General features: G+C 39.4%; 1 protein-coding gene across 3 annotated transcripts in view; it reads right to left on the bottom strand.

Annotated features, from left to right (window-relative positions):
* DSCAM (DS cell adhesion molecule) overlaps nt 1-16810 on the bottom strand; it is a 445883-nt gene that overhangs the window by 82194 nt on the left and 346879 nt on the right. For all 3 annotated transcript variants that reach the window (XM_021527473.3, XM_077781696.1, XM_077781698.1), the window contains exons 15-19: nt 15357-15524; nt 11699-11769; nt 5875-6115; nt 4100-4246; nt 2208-2363 (exon numbers count right to left, since the gene is read on the bottom strand). In XM_021527473.3, the coding sequence (XP_021383148.2) occupies nt 2208-2363; nt 4100-4246; nt 5875-6115; nt 11699-11769; nt 15357-15524 (783 nt within the window). The remainder of the gene's footprint in view (nt 1-2207; nt 2364-4099; nt 4247-5874; nt 6116-11698; nt 11770-15356; nt 15525-16810) is intronic.

Raw genomic sequence — 16810 nt, 5'->3', positions numbered from 1 at the left:
GCTGTCTCAGGGTGAGTTATTGCTGAGCTGCCAGAAGTATTAAAGGTGAGAGAAGAACCTTTGCACAGCTGCCAAACACAGGCTAAGGCAATGTGCTCCCCTCATCTGGGCCTGTCTGATCCCAGGGATGGAGACAGCAAAAGAGCCACCACCAAGAATTGGGATGACCAAATGAGGCTGGGCTAGGGGAAAGAAAAGAAGACAAAGACAATGAAGGAGGCGATGGAGGAGATGAAGAAGGAGGAGAAGAAAAAGGACAAAGAGAAGGACAAGGAGAAGGACAAGGAGAAGGACAAGGAGAAGGAGGAGAAGGAAGAGAAAAAGGAGAAAGAGGAGGAGGAGGAGAAGGAGGAGAAGGAGGAGAAGGATGAAGAGAAAAATCAGAAAGAGGAGGAGGAGAAGGAAGGGAAGGAGGAGAAGGAGGAGAAGAAATGTTTGAGGCTTCTGACATGAGCCAGATGTCCCCAAGACCAGCCTGTCCCCAAGCTCATGGAGCAGTGTGGGACATTACTCCTGGCTCCTGGTGGCTTAAATCCCACTCCCAAGGCTCAGGGCTGAGAGCCTTTGTGTTCAGAGAGAATTCAGGGAAGGTTTGCTATGCTGGGATCTGCTTGACAAAAAGTAACTTGGAAATTCTGCATGTGTTTTGCAGTTCTCTTACATTTTAGATTTTACATTTTAGATTTTTTTTTTTTTAATTTAAATAAATCCATCTACTTCCAAGCACTAGGTGTCCCAAGAGCATCTGAGTCAGGACCTGGGTGCTCCAAAGTAAGTGTTAAAAGACTTTAGGCTGATATCAGAATGTTCAGTGTTTAAGACACACAAGTCAAGAGCTGAGCAATTTTCATTTACTGCATACCCTGGATACAGCTACAGCTGGGGCTAAAAAAAATGTATGTAAATTTTGGAATGAGTCCCTTAATATTTAATTGGAAAAAAATTAATAACTTTATTAACATAATTTTTATTGGAAAAAAGCACAGAATTCATCAAGTCAGTTAATTTACTACACCTGCTCTTTTGTCACTTTTGTAAATCTCATTACAAATAAAAAAAAATGGCATGTAAATTCATATATTCATGACTGACCAATTAAGTGGATAAATAAGAAAGGAAAATCTATTGAGTAATTTCCCTGAAAATGTATTGTATAACTCACAGGAGAATTTACAAATTAAACATTATTCAAGTAACCTCATTGAGAGGACTGTGGCCATTTTTATCTGTACCATAAAAAGTTTTGATCCAGTTTTTCAAAAGCATTTAGGGGATGAAAAAATACATTTGTACATCTCATAACATTTCCAAGGCATTAAAAAAGGTAATGGACAAAACCTGCCCTGAATTTGGAATTTTAGTGCTCCACAAATAGATCAGTGCATGGCATCACACTGAGGTGACCTGAAGTGATTATAATAGTTACAATCACAATAAAGCGATTATGGAGTGTCATGTGTCTGTGTATGACTAAAAGTTTCTTTAACTTTCAGCATTGGGAATTGAATTTTCCATGCTTTGGTCTAGGAACAAAGGTAAGACATTTTTGTTCTTTATTTTGCTTTTGAGGGAAGAGGTATTTGGAGGATGATTGGATATGGATATGGATATGGATATGGATATGGATATGGATGTGGATGTGGATGTGGATGTGGATATGGATATGGATATGGATATGGATATGGATATGGATATGGATATGGATATGGATATGGATATGGATATGGAGTGAAAAAAATATTCTTAGTGGGATCCAAGTAATACAGGATTATGTTCCAGAACAGTCTCTTCTCCTTTTCCCATTTTCATAGAATATCAGAATGGTTTGGGCTGGGACCCTAAAGCCCATCCAGTGCCACCCCTGCCACCATGGCAGGGACACCTCCCACTGTCCCAGGCTGCTCCAAGCCCCAGTGTTCAACCTGGCCTTGGGCACTGCCAGGGATCCAGTGGCAGCCACAGGGAACCCATGTCAGGACCTCATAAAGTAAATTATTTTTTAATGATATTCAATCTAATCCTACTGTCTGTCAGTCTGAAGCTATTCCCTGTGTGCTGTCCCTCCATCCCTGGAAATTGTCTCTCTCCAGGTTTCCTGGGGCTCCTCCAGGCCCTGCCAGGCCACCCTGAGCTCAGCCCAGGCAATATTTGCCTGAGACAAACAAAGATTCCTGGAAGTGGGAATGGAAAATGCTTTCACTCCTTACCATCCTCTTTAGTGCGGGTGAAAATCTGCTCACTCCTCACTCCATCCCCAGCTCGGGTAAAAGCCAACACCTGGATGCTGTAGTTGGTGTATTTTTCCAGGCCATCCAGCTCCAGGGATGGTTGGGTAGTGGTGACATTCTTTATCTCTCCCAGCTCTATAAAAAAATAAAATAAAATTTTAAAAATAAAGCAAAATAGGAATTATTGCCAAGTTCACTCTTCTTCCAGGTGTTGATACCTGCTGTGGAAATCTTGGGTGTCCCAGACAAGGAAAGCTTCATTATTACAGAACAGCAATGAATTGCAATTAATTAAAATGAATTCATTTGTGTCCTGACCTCTTACCACCACTTGAAGCAGACCCATTTTTCATTTTCAAACTCCTTTTTTTGTTGCAATTTTTAAAAAAATACGATGAAGAGAATTGAAGAAATTCTACAAGTAATAAGATTTTTCACAGAGAACCAATAACAAGAAGAGATTATTGTGAAACATCCCCTAAATAAAAAAAAATGAGAATGCCGGTTATCTTCATAAAGATTTTCTAGTTATGAGAAAGACCATTTCTCATAAGGAAAATGAAGAAAATGTCCCCTTTATTTTAAAATATGCAGCACATGCTGCTGCAAAGCACTTGATAGCAGCAATAGTGGCCAACAATAGATTTAAACACAGTAAAATCAGATTTACTTGCAGAAAGATGATGCACTTCATATTAATCTTTTTTTTTTTTTTTTTTCCAGCAAGCTAAGAAGTACAACCCATATGGCAAAAAATTAAAAAGCTTTAAACATATTTAGGGCACCAAATGAAGTTGAATAAATAAAGAAAATCTAGTTTTAAGCATGGCATGAACATCATCTTTTTTCATCATGTTGTGAGACATATAGGAGCTTAGATGTGATAATATCCACACAGGATCTGATCCAAAACTACAGGCGTGACTGTAAACATTTAATTTTATGCCCTACATGTTTACATTTTTTCTGTATGCTTCTTATACATTTTTAATCTTTATTTTTAAAGGAATTGGTGGTTAATTTCCAAATATTTTTGAGTCCACCATTACCAGTCTCTGAGTCACATTTCCACTCTAAATTCCCCTTTCCACACTAACAGAGGCAGGATTTGCACAACTGCAGGTTAGAGTGAACTGTGGTTCTGGTGGATGAAAGCAAAAGAAGGGAGACAGCTGTGAAAAATCCACAGGGCAAGTAGGAATAAAGTCACGTGCATCTCTAACCCACTAATTTGTTTAATTTGCAAGAAAGGGCCATACATGGAATTATCATCACACAATAAATTGCAGATTAGTAAAGCATCACAGTTCTCCTTTGATCCTTTTAACTCTGTCTCTGCTCTGGACTCTATTTCCCCAGGAATTATGCTAAGAGTACAAAAACACAACAGAAAAAGCTGGCATGGAAATAACAAGCTTTTCCCAGAGACATTTCCTTTTTTTGCCCTCAGCTACAGAGAGGAAATGCATCCTATAAAAAAATAAGTGATAGCATATCGAGTAGGCAAGGAGATAATCAAACAAATAATAGTGAAAATCAGGTTTGGGCTGGTTTGTTCTAGATCCATGTCACCATTCTTTAAAAAACCCAACATTCTGGACTCTGTAACTGAGGTGAAATTTGCTCAGGTCGTGTTGGGTACCACAGGAGACTTGTGGAGGGCTGCAAACCCATGGTGGGAGCCTCCCCTGAGGTTCCTCCAGGCAGCTTTGCTGCTCTGTTCAGGCTCTAGGAAAAATTGCTCCCTCACAGGTAGACAAAGTTTTCTCTAAACCAAAAAGAAAAGGGAGTAAAATGCCTTCACACCAGAGAGCAAATGATATAAAAGCCACATACAGCTTTTCACTTGGTAACAGATTGGTGTTTCTCACCTCCATCCAAGAGGTTGGCCCAGTAGATGACCCTGAATCCCTGCAGGATCCCATTCAGGGTTTCCTTTGCCAGCGTTGACCAGGAAATGGAGATAGTTTCTGGGGACGTGGCGGTGGCTTGCACATTCCCTGGAGGGCAACTGGGCACTGGAATAAGATATTCACCATTTTAACACAACGAAAACAACTCAGTATTCATCTTTTAGTTACCCTTTATTTTCCCCTCTATCCCGGCACACAATATTTAATTACCATTACACATTTTAATAATGTAAAGCCTTTATTCTTGCTATGATTCAAAAGTTTCTGCAACTGCAGCTGTTTTCCCTGGAATGAATTTTGATGTACTGTTTCCTTACTTGCTGACTTTTCTTTTAATAGGCTTTTTGTTGCTTCTTTTGAAATATAAGTGTGTTCTGACACTGCAATGTGTAGAACATTCTGCAAGCAATTTAAATATATTTTTTAGTTTGCAGCCAATTTGCCCCTTTGTGGACAATTCTGATGTCCCTTTAATTAGGTGGAGGGAGAAAAAAGTGAGCACATCTTTAAAAAACATTGGAGAAAATGGTCATAATATTTTTTTGCTGATATTTAAAAAAAATGAGAAAAATCAAACAAATCTAGGGCACTTTCTGTTGGCCATGTAGTGTCCAAGCAATACAGCAGTATTAGTCACTGGCACTGCTTTTAAAATTCATGGCATATTGAATTCTAAGAGGGACCCAAAATTGAGTGACAACCAAAAAAATTTCCAAGAAAAGCAAGCATGCTGTATTCTGAAGGGAAAAAAAAAATCCCATTTATTATAATATAAAATATATGCTCTGTGTAAGCATGCTGCCTTTTGAGGTCTTGTAGCAAGCTAAGCCTAGAAACATTTAGAGTAAAATAAAAAGCTATCAGTCTTTCATGAATAGCCTGCCTCAAAATCTGTGGCTCTTGAGGATTTTAGATGTGTGATATTCCATTTTGTCCATGTAAAAGTCAGTTCCAAGCTGGCACTGGTTTCAGGAAACTGATGTGGATTTGCAGTAGATGAAAATCCGACTTGCATGGCCTTTAGGATTATTATTTGCTGTTATAATCCTCTAAAATACTGAACTCTTTGTTCTGGGTATGGGATCATTCTCTTTTTCCACTAGAGGACTCCCTCTCATTGTTTGAGAAGTACTTTTTATGCAGTTAAAAAAAATAAATCTATATTGTTCCTTGGATTAGACAGGGTGAATTTTGCCTGAAATAGCAATGATTTTTCTGTCATTGGATATCCTTGAAAAAACACACATCTCTCTTAAGATTGACAAGAGGGTGCAGTACAAGAGCTCTGGTTACACAGTAGATTCATTTGAAAACAGCAGTAATCCAACAAAAAACACAGTATTGCTTCACCTTTCAGAATTTCACTTCTCAAAACAATGATGAGATCACTCTGGAGCAATGATGAGATCACAACAGTTGCAAATATGTGAACACCAGAGCATTTGGCTTCTTAATGAAACTTTTGGTCTCAGTCAACATCATTCATAGCAGGATATATCACATTAGTAGAGTTATTTTTATTTACCTGGTAAAATAAATTCACTCTTGCAATGAAAATCAGACAAGCTCATTGAGCAGGCTGTTCTCTTACACCTTTCTACCAAAAGACTGGCCTTTTATCATCCCTACTTTCATCACCACTAATCAAACCACAGAAACAACAAGATAAAAAGAAATAAAATAATAATAACATTAACAGCATGTCCCATGAGAGTTGTTTGCCAAGGACCCACCGTCCTCAAGAGTGGTGGTGATGATTTCCTGAGAAGAAGGTCCAATCCCAGCCCGGTTACAGGCCTGTACCACCATGCCATACTGGGTGAATTTTTTCAGGTTATTCAGTGTATAAACCTCACTGTCCCCCGTGGTGTCGATGCTGATGATGTTGAACTGGAAATTTCCCCCGGCGCTGTACTCCCGATAACCTATCTGGTAGCCACGGATAATTCCATTCTGCAAGTGCTTCTTTGGAGCCTGAACAGAAAATGGAAAGTTACACATGAAGTGCACACATCCAAAGTCAAGCTGTTTCCCCTAGAATTATTGAAAAAAACCAAAAAAGTTTAACTTTTATTTTTTTTCCTACTCAGAGCAAGTCTATTTTTAGGCAACAATTCATAAACCCTGCACATGAACCAACAAGTTTTTTCTATCATATAAATTTCAGGTGTCTTTTTCAAATATTCCTAAGCAACAATTTAAAAATACTTCCTGCACATGACTCAGTAACTTTTTTCAACCATATAAATTTCAGGTGTGTCTTTTTCAAATATTCCTAAGCAACAATTCAAAAATACTTCCTGCACATGACTCAACAACTTTTTTCAACCATATGAATTTCAGGTGTGTCTTTTTCAAATCTGTGCTGAAAGACCTTTAAATGGTTCATGCACAGAAAAATCCAATACAGAGACACTTTTGAGTGTGAATTTTTCATTTTTTTTTTTCTCTTTCCAGGTGAATCAATCCAAGCTGAGTTGATAAGGGTATGTTTGCATTCCAGACCACCATTCATTACTAATTGTTTTTGCCAGCAACCCCCACCATTCACTGAACCTTTATGAAGGAATTTATTGATCTGTGCAAGGCAGTCACAGGAGTTTATTCAGTCCTGTGCATTAGGAAAATTTTATGCTGTGCTTTGAAATATGCTTCTGTTCATTTGGTGTGTAGTGTAGAAAGATGATTAGATAATGAGTGCTGAAGGCAACAATGATTTGGAAAGCAGGGATTTGCATACTGAATAGCTGCAATAAATCTGGCATTCAGGGATATGGACAGCACAAAATAGTTAGCCAAAATTATGTGCCACATTTCTCAGTCACAGTGCAAGATTCCCTGCTCCTGACTAGTGGAAATCATTTGTGTGCTCTGCCATATAAACTCTGATTTAGTGCAAAGCAGAGATTTTTCTGCTCAGGGAAAATGCCTGTCATTGACAGCAATACCTACAAAAATGATATTTAAATACTATTGGACCAATTTCCATATATAATGATGTTCCTGCCTGATCTATCTGTATGGGGCGTAATTAATATATCTCTCTTAATTATTAAGTATATATATTTAACTATATATATATTTTATATGCATTTTAAGGTACAGTTTGTAATCCAGGGGCAAAAATCTCTTTCCAATCCTCCCAACAGATACCCACAAGCTCATCTGTCCCTCTGGCCCATAAAAAATGTCTTTGTGATGCAGTTTATCAGCAATGGGTTGGACTGGCAGAGGCAGCAACTTCTGCTGCTTCTACATCCCATTAAATCTCCTGAAGAATAGATTATAAAGAAAAATATTCATTTCTGCCACAGGACATGCCTTTTTTGGGGAGTTTATAGTCAACTGGGGGTAATAAAACCAGGGTGAGATTTGCCTTTCATCCACTACCATCAAAACCATTGCTCTGCAAAAGCCATTCCCCTCACAAATTTAAAATGTGTACCACTGATTGATTGAACAATCTCTTGAGATGTTTCTTTTTCTCCCTCTTGCCTGAAAAACAGACACAGAACTTGTAGTGAGGATATAATTCCAATTCCCACTGTATTACTGTGATCAGATGTAGCTGATCGAATTAGATTCAGATCTTGAGATCCTTGTAAGTCACACAGCAGGGATAGGGATTGTGTTTTGGGAATCTAAGAGGATAATTGTGTCCTGTTTGACTATTTCTCTGGGATTTTGGTCAAAAACTCCCCAGCTGCTTTAGAAACACACAAGTCATTTTATTGTCACAGCCCTTTGTAAGTGTGTTACCTCTTCTGGACAATTCAATGACTTTGTGTTCTTTGAATGTTTGCAGAAGGAGGTACCTTTAATCTGAGGATGGAAGCTAAGGTCAGATTTTTGTTGTTGTTTGAGTTGAGATATATTCATAGAATCACTGAATGGTTTGGGTTAGAAGGGACCTTAAAGATCATCCAGTGCCACCCCTGCCATGGCAGGGACACCTCCCACTGTCCCAGGCTGCTCCAGCCCCAGTGTCCAACCTGGCCTTGGGCACTGCCAGGGATCCAGGGGCAGCCCCAGTTGCTCTGGGCACCTGTGCCAGGGCCTGCCCACCCTCCCAGGGAAGGATTTCTTCTTTATATGTACTCTAGATAGGCAGGTTTCTTTCTTATATCTACTCTACTCTTCCTTACATCTACTCTCTGTTCCACTCTCAGTCTCAGTTTGAAGCCATTCCCTGTGTGCTGTCCCTCCATCCCTGGAAATTGTCTCTCTCCAGCTTTCCTGGGGCTCCTCCAGGCCCTGCCAGGCCACCCTGAGCTCAGCCCAAAGCTTCTCCTGTGCAGGTGAACAATCCCAGCTGTGCCAGCCTTTCCTGCCAGCAGAGCTGCTCCATCCCTCTGCTCATCCTGACTGACAACAAATTGACCTCCCGACAAACACTTTGAACAAAGCAGCCACAGCAGCCTCTTCACTGGAAATTCTACAATTATACTTTCTCACTTTGAATTGGAATAAAATGACAAACTGAAATTGTAATGAACTTCTTCAGAATTGTTTTAAATCAAGGGATCGAGGGATTATTTTCTTTAAATATTAACTTTTTACTTTCCTCCCCCCCCTCTTTTGAAACATTATACAATATAAAACGAACTTCAAGTCGCTTCAGGACAAAAACATTGAAATGTTTTGCTTCACAACAATTTAAATGTTCTGAAAACTTAATTTTGAGTTGACTTTTTGCACACATGACTCATTTGATAAATACTCCTTCTGGTGTATAGACTCATTTTTGGTAGAAAATTGAGTAAAACAAGTGTTCTTGGGGAAAAAAATTGTGAACCTTATCAGTAGCTATAGAACATTATGAAAAAGTAAGTTTCAGTCCATGCCCTTTCTCAAAGAATTCAATATTTTAAAACAGGGTATCAATGACTATCGTAAATTATGACATTCTATAGTTTTGTGTGTGTGTAAATAGGAATAAAGAGGAAATGGAATATTCCCCATGTCTGAATTTAATGGGCTCATTTACCTAATGTAAAGTACTACATTAAAAATGAATATTTTCATACTCTTTTCTGAATGAGTATTCATGTTTAATTCCCATTATCTCTGCAACAGTTTAATCAACCAAAAAGTGAGTTTTATTTACTAGCTCAGTCTGAAACCCAATGTCTTATGTGGATACACAGATATTTGATTAAACAAATCACAGACCAAAACAACTTTGCTTAACTGGGATTTTCTAAGAGTGGGCTGGGCTAACATAAAACTTTAAATGAAGATTTACAGCTCACGCAAGCTGCAGAAATGGGATTTAATACAAGATGAAAGATAATCAATGTGGTATTCCCTGCTCCTTTTGCTGTTATTGACACTCAATTTTAATAAAATTTGCCAGCTTTAAAATATAACTATGGTTTTCACCACAGTCTTGTTTGTTCAATGTCATCATCGCCTGTCATGGCTACAGCTCCACATGCCTCCAAAATCAAAACTACCAAGGTCAGGTTGTTTTCTTGTTTTTTGGCTTCCATGACAACATAGATTGATTTCATGGGGTATTTCTTTATTCTTAACTGCATTTTATTAGGCACTCAAGGAGTGCCTTCTGCACAGCACTGTAGGGACCTACACAAAAGTTAGGATTCAGCATGGAACCAAACTGGATTATGTCTGTGGGACCATCTTAAAGCTCCTTTTTGAGTAATGAACCAAAACTGCTCTGACCTGGAGAAAACACTGCAATATATCAAGGTAAGTAAGTGGCTCACTTCTGGTTTGGGACTTCTTAATAGGGAAAATCAACTTACAAATTGTCATTTAGGAAATAACTCTTTCAGTAAAGGTAGGACTACTCAAGCTCTAACCATGCCCAGTAATTTCACCATAAGCTCATTCCATATTGTGAAAATCTATCTCTCCCCTCAGCTCATAAGACAAAGCTAATGAAGTATGTATTCAATATATAACTCATTTCTGTGAGTATCTTGTTTTATTAGATATTGGACTATTCTTGAGAAGAATTCTCAAATCAAATTTCAAACACGAGCTTGAGAACACAACCCCAGCACCTCATTTGATATCCTTCAATATCAGACAACACCCAGAGCCCAGAACACACTCAGTTGTACTTGAAGTATCCTTGAAGTACAAATTGAACTATATTTTAGGCTGTTATTGAAATGTAGGTGTGGGAATTCTGTTTGTCCTGTAGCTGCCTGTTCACATCTGCAGCTGTAAAATTTAATGGCAGAACTTCATAAACAGCAGCTATAAACTCCAGCAATGAGACAGTGGTGCCCATCTTCTCTTGCTGCTTTTAAAAACATCCCCCAAAGTGAACTTTCAAAAAAGCAAACAAAGCTTTTCAATCTGCCTACCCACACATCCATAAAAACAAATTCAGCTGTAGAAGCTTGAAGATTATAGTTGACTTCATCAGATAGTCACAGTTCTTAAGTGGTTTAAAAAAGAAGAAATCCCTTTAAGAATTTATTTCAGTTGTTGAGAATCACTGTACACCCTTGTCTGGCTTCAAAAACTACTTCCTTTGCTCTACTGATTGCATGCTGTATTTAAATTCATGTCTTCTCATTGTTGTGTTTCACTGCAGGTAGATCTGTGACCACACAGATTTTGGTTTTGGAAACTTTTGGTGAAAAGCAACACTGCTATAAATTTAAGATGTGGACAAGACCCAAGAATCAGCATTGCATTTTTTGTGACCTGTGCAGAAGAGGTTCTGAACCTGCCTTTTAAGGAACTGGCTTAAACTTACAATATTTTCATTATTATGCAATAAATAACCAATCACCCATAGTTATTTGGTTAAGAAGCAGAACCTCACTGCTCCTAACTTTCTGAATAATACATATAATAGGACAAAAGCCACATCACCTACATTTGCATAAGTAATTAACATTCATATAGAAATTAATCATTATTATTATGCTACTTTAGCTCTTAACATTACATATTTTAGAATTTTAAATATATGGAATTATCAACACACTATACAAGCAGTATATATAAAAAGACCATTTAAAACATGGTTTAAGTACCTCTGGTATCATGCCAAATCATTTAAAACTTTCTGTTACTGTCAAAATACTGAGAAAAACCTAGAAAAATTGAGTCACATGATGTGGCAGATTTTTAAATGATACCAGCTGATGATATTTTTATATTAATTACTCTTCATCAATTCTCATGGACTATACTGAGACTCGCTCTCTGTGCAGCAAAAATCTGTCCCAAAGTCCACCGCAATGGGAAGAAGATCCCATTGGTTCCAATGGTTTCTGGGGAAGTTTTGCCCAGAACCCCAGTGAAATTTTTTGAGTGCTCATTTCCTAAACATGTGGCCTTATCTCTGAAATCAGAAAGAAGAAAGAAATGCAAGCAGCTGCTACTTTTACTCTCCAATGGAAAGCTTTCTTTTCAAGATGTTCCCTTCAGTGGTAAATATTTTAAGATTTGTTGGCAAAGGCATTTGCAATGTTTCTCCTAAATAACAAAGGCACAGTTGTTATAATACTCCCCTGAAAGCATCCACATACTGACAGAACCTATCTTTTCTGTGGATGTGTGAGTATTTACCTTCCAGGTGACTCTGATGCTCTGGGAAGATATAGGCTCAAGCTGCACATCCTGAGGTGGACCATCAGGGGCTGGAAAGAGAAGGAAAATACATCAAAAGTGACCTTTACAGCCCAAGGAATTCAGCATTTCACAAAAAAATGTCACCACCGTTACACCCCAGCGTCACAACGGTTGGAGTCAGTGCCAGATGAAAAACTTCACCAAACAAAAGCATGGCCAGGAATCTTCTGCATTCAGGTGTCCTCTCTGGCCAATGGCAAAATACAACATGTGCCAAAACATACCAAGCTGGTAAATGAAATTCATAGAAAAAAATGAATAATTATGATTTTCTTGGCTAGAGATACTCTCACAGTGCTTTTGCTGCATATTGAGATAGGCAAGAGGAAGTAAGCAGTCACAACCCTGGGGTTGATGGAAAAGCAGCAGAATTCATTTAAAGCAGGTGAGCCAGAAGCTCCTAATCCACATAGAAAAGCAGCAGAACCTGTTTAAAGCAAGTGAGCCAGGAGTTCCTAATCCTGCTTTCAACTTGTTGCAGATTTTCCAGTGGGATCCCCTTTGTTCAATGGAAACTGAGCACATTCAGTCCAATATCAGATATTTTACACAAAATCCTGCACACTTTACATTCTCCCCCGCCTCAGTAAGAGTTCCAGCCTGGAAACCAGACCAAAAAAAAAAAAAAAAAACAAAACAAAAAACGAAAAAACAAAAACAGGTACGTGGGAAAACTTTTATGGACCATCAACACAGTGCCAAAACTGTGCAGGAGGCTTTAAACATGAAGGAAAAAAGAAGGAACCTCCTCATCAGCTGGGCAGCTACAAAGCAGATGAGGATCAGCTGGGATTGAACAGAGAGATGTGCAGTAAGTTGCTTGCTCAGTGAGGTAAATCACTGCAAAGGAAAGTTCTGAGGAGAGGGATGGAGCCACCTCGAGCTTCTGCAGAGGATTCCCTAGATGCAGAATATGGCCTCAGTGAAAGGTATTAAATTAAGTTTAATAGCAGGACAAAGGAAAGAAAGCAATAAAAAGTTTGAGATGGGGCTGTTAGAGGTGGAGCAGCAATAAATGACAGTTGTGGTGAAAGGAACCAGAACATTTTGCTTTAACTTTGATGAAAGCAGAGACACAGAACACAGCCTATAATATGTTTAAGTTATTAACTGCTATTCCTGACTGTTCTTCATATGGGAAATTTCCAAAGCTTGAAAGAACTTTATTTCCATTCTTCTTGCATTAATACAAAGGAAGGAGAAGAGGAAAAAGTCCACTGGCAAAAATGAGATCTCTGTGAATTTTCTGAAGCCTGACCTTGATTCTGTCCTCCTGTTGACAAAAATGAATGCCACTTCTCTGGAGTATGTTATAATGTAGTGGAATTTGAGTGAAGCATTTGATCCTAAAAATAGGGTTTAAAATGTGCCCACAAAAATCCTGAATTTTCCTCAAAAGACCCCCCCCTTTTTTTTTTTTTCCCACAAATCTGAAGAGTTAAGTTCTCTCAGCACAACACATGGAGATGTTAAATAAAAGTAATTTGTTTTACATACTTAATGTCATACAGAGTGTGTGGCAAGGACATAAAGAAAACCCAGATATCCCTGTTTCCTCTATTGATTTCAGTATTAGGCCATGGCCATAATGCTTCTTTTTTTTCTGACAGGCATTATTGTAAGTGTGTACTGGCATCTATTTTCCAACACATGAGCTAATTGGGATTGTATGGAAAGAAAGATGTGGTTTGCAAACTTTGAAATCATTCCATCCTTACCTATCCTTTTGCCACAGAGATCTTTTACAGGTCTCTTTTTAATAGAGATATTTCTTTGCGATACATAATACAGAATCTGTGCCCCCTTTCCAAGTTGCTTGGTTTTTATCTTGTATTTCTTGGACCTTTATTTTGCTCCCTTCTCATTAGCTTCTCTCTCATCCCCTGCACCCATGCTGTTCCCCATTGCCTGCTGTAAAAGCAGAGACCAGAAGTAAACAGTGATCAAAAAAAAAGGATGTTCCTATACTTTGTGCATCCCCTGGAATAAAAACCCAAGAGAAAAACATCACAAATTCTGCCTAAGCCTGACCTCCTCCCTTCCAGTTCTTCCCTAGGTAGATCAGTGACTTTTGAATACAGCTCCACACTGCTGGTCTTTTTTTACCAACAAACAGCTCCTCAAAAGACAGCGACAAAAGGATCATTTATTCTGAAACCTGGTTACAAAGAACTGAATAAAATGTGATGTTAAGGTTCCACCCTGCTCAGGGGGAAGCTGTTTTTTTATTCCAAGGGCAGCTGCTGATCCTGACAACTTAACTACCAGCCAGGAAAAACCTGGCAAGTAAAAAACATTCCAAGCATAGGTGAATAAGAGAGCCACGAGAGAGCTGATCCAAGACCCAGCCCTCTATTTTGCACAAGGAAGGATGGGCATTTTGGGGTTATAGATAGCTCTGGCTGGAAGAATGGATAGTGTGTTGTCTCTAGTGATTTCACATTTTCTTTGCACAAAGGAAGAGAAAATTTCTGATAAAAAAAATAAGTATTTTTCAAACAAACTATTTATTGTTAAATTTGTTCATTGCACACTTTTCTTCTGCTGGAATGATAAAAGAAATGCAACTTATGTTGTCTCCAATTTACTCTGCTTTCCACTGTGAGCCCTTGTGTCTTGCTCCTACTCAGAAAGTGCCTCAGAACCAAAACTATGCCCTGACAAGGACTGTGTTTTCATTGTAGAAAATTCCCAGAGAAATTAAATGGAAATTTCACAGTTGCGTTCATAGGATATGAACTAAAAACCAGTCTCTGGGTGTTCAAATCCAAGATCAACATGAATCTTGAAACTGAAAGGGAATTTTCACTGCCAAGACACTGTCACCATGTTGTCATCTCTAAATCCCCAAAGAAGGAAGCTGTGCTGACTTAGCATAAGGTAAAGGAAGACAGAAATTCTATGTACATGAGAGTGGCTCCAGCCACCAACAGAGTATACCTGGTGCTGATGCAGGAGAATAAAAGTTTAAAGGTAAAAATAAAGGTCAGACTTGATGACCTTGGAGGTATTTTCCAACTTAAATGATTCTGTGATTCTGTAATGCAACAGAACAAAGATCAGGGGGATGACACTAATAAGGGATAGCCAAGAGACTTAAATAGAGGCCAGAAAAATAAATGGTGAGTGGGTTGAGTGAGAGAATATTCAAATAAAGGTTGGGTTGAGTGAGGGAATATTAAAATGAAGAGTTGATTCATGTGGATCATCATTATCAAAAGGGAAAAAATTAAATAAGTTACCTACATTAATATCTAAACATGTTAGGAAAGCCACAATACCCACAGGGGAGGCACCACCACTAAAAACAGGACGTTGCTGATTGAATTGCCTCACGGTGGATATAGGTGTCTTATTCCCAACATCACAAGGAAAATTTGGAGCACAATGTCTTCTTTGACCACTAGATGCCACTGAACAGCTTTAATTACAGCCCTGTACAATGAAGTTGCAAAAGTCACGATGTTCTACGGGAATCACTCAGTACTCCTTTTGATACAGCTGCAGCTACAGAAGCTGCATTTCATGCAATGATTCCTGACATCAGAGAGAGATCATTCCCACAGAATTTAGAGGTTGCAAAGCCAGTTCATACCCGCTTCATCAGTGGTGATGGTGAGCTCGTTGCTGGCCTCGCTCTTGCCGATGCGGTTCTTGGCGTACATGCGGATGTTGTAGGTGGAGGACGGGTGCAGGTCGATGATGGTGGCTTGGTTTAGCTGAGGGGAAACGTCTCTTGTTCTCTGGACAGAATCCCAAGAGTCTGTTTGATAAGAAATATCAGCAGAAACAGACAAATAAATGGTAGGGTTAATGTGGGTAATGCAAGCATGAAGTTAAACTGTTTCATGCCACCGCTGTGTTAATCCAGAAAACACGTTTTGCTCCAAGCAAATCCAGAGATCCCTCCCCTTCTTTGACAGCACTCCCAACTGCTCCAAGAGTGCTGCTGAGAACAATGGGATCTTAGCTCTGGGGTCATCAGCAAATCCACAGAAATAGCTACTCTTGAGGAGGTGCTGAGAGCAGCAAAGATTCCTCAGTTTTGTGAGCATGATTTCTTACCTTTGGGACACTGGAACAACTGCACAAAAATGGCAGTTGCTGCCCCAAAGGGATCTTCACTCAGTGAGAAAGCTGGTTGTGCTCAAAAAAAAGGGAGGGAAGGCCCAGGGGAGACCTCACTGCCCTCCACAGCTCCCTGGCAGGAGGGTGCAGCCAGGTGTAGACTGCCTGTTTTCCTTGGCAACAAGTGACAGCATGAGAGGACACAGCCTCAACCTGGGCCAAGGGATGGTCAGCTTGGATATCAGTAGGAATTTCTTCATGGAAAGGTTGGTTAAGCATTGGAAGAAGCTGCCTAAGATAGTGGTGGAGTCTCCATCCCTGGAGGTGGCCAAGGAAGACCTGGACATAGCACTCAGTGCTGTCACCCATGTTATTTGGGTGACAACATGGGCATTGGGCACTGTTTGGACTTGATGTGCTGGGAAACTTTTTCTACCATCAGGGATTCTGCAGTTCTCTGAAAGGTATCCCAGAAAAAAAGTAAAATTAATCCTGGAGAAACACCCTTCCCTGGAGCACTCCCAAAAATGGAAACCCCAACACCACACTCCTGTGACAGCTGCTCAGCACTGACCCTGGAGAAAGCAGCCTGACTGGAACACAAAGTCAGCCAGATTTCACCCCCCTCACATCAAACCTCAGCATCAAGCCCTGGGAAACATTCATGTAACTCAGGGCAAGCCTGAGATCTCCTCCCAAAAGCCTTTGGAGTTATTGTTAAATATCCAAGTTCTACTCCCCTACTGGTTACTTGTTTTCCATGTATTAAGAACGTTCCACCCCCAAGACTATATATTGTTACCTCTCCCTTCTTTCTGGTCTTTGGAGCTTGTCCCCGTGCTGCCCTGGGTTCCCGGGCATTGTCCCTATTTTTATTTGTCATTAGAAGTAATTTCCTTTTCGGGCACTCCATCGTTCCTGCTCCTTTTTTCCTACTTTGTGCCATGTTCACCCTGAAGTTAGGGGACTTAAAATTTTTTT

The sequence above is a fragment of the Lonchura striata genome, chromosome 2 (genome assembly GCF_046129695.1).
Source record: "Lonchura striata isolate bLonStr1 chromosome 2, bLonStr1.mat, whole genome shotgun sequence".
Lineage (NCBI taxonomy): Eukaryota > Metazoa > Chordata > Aves > Passeriformes > Estrildidae > Lonchura > Lonchura striata.
Note: the sequence above shows the minus strand (reverse complement) of the source record. Positions and strands in the feature narration are given on the sequence as shown.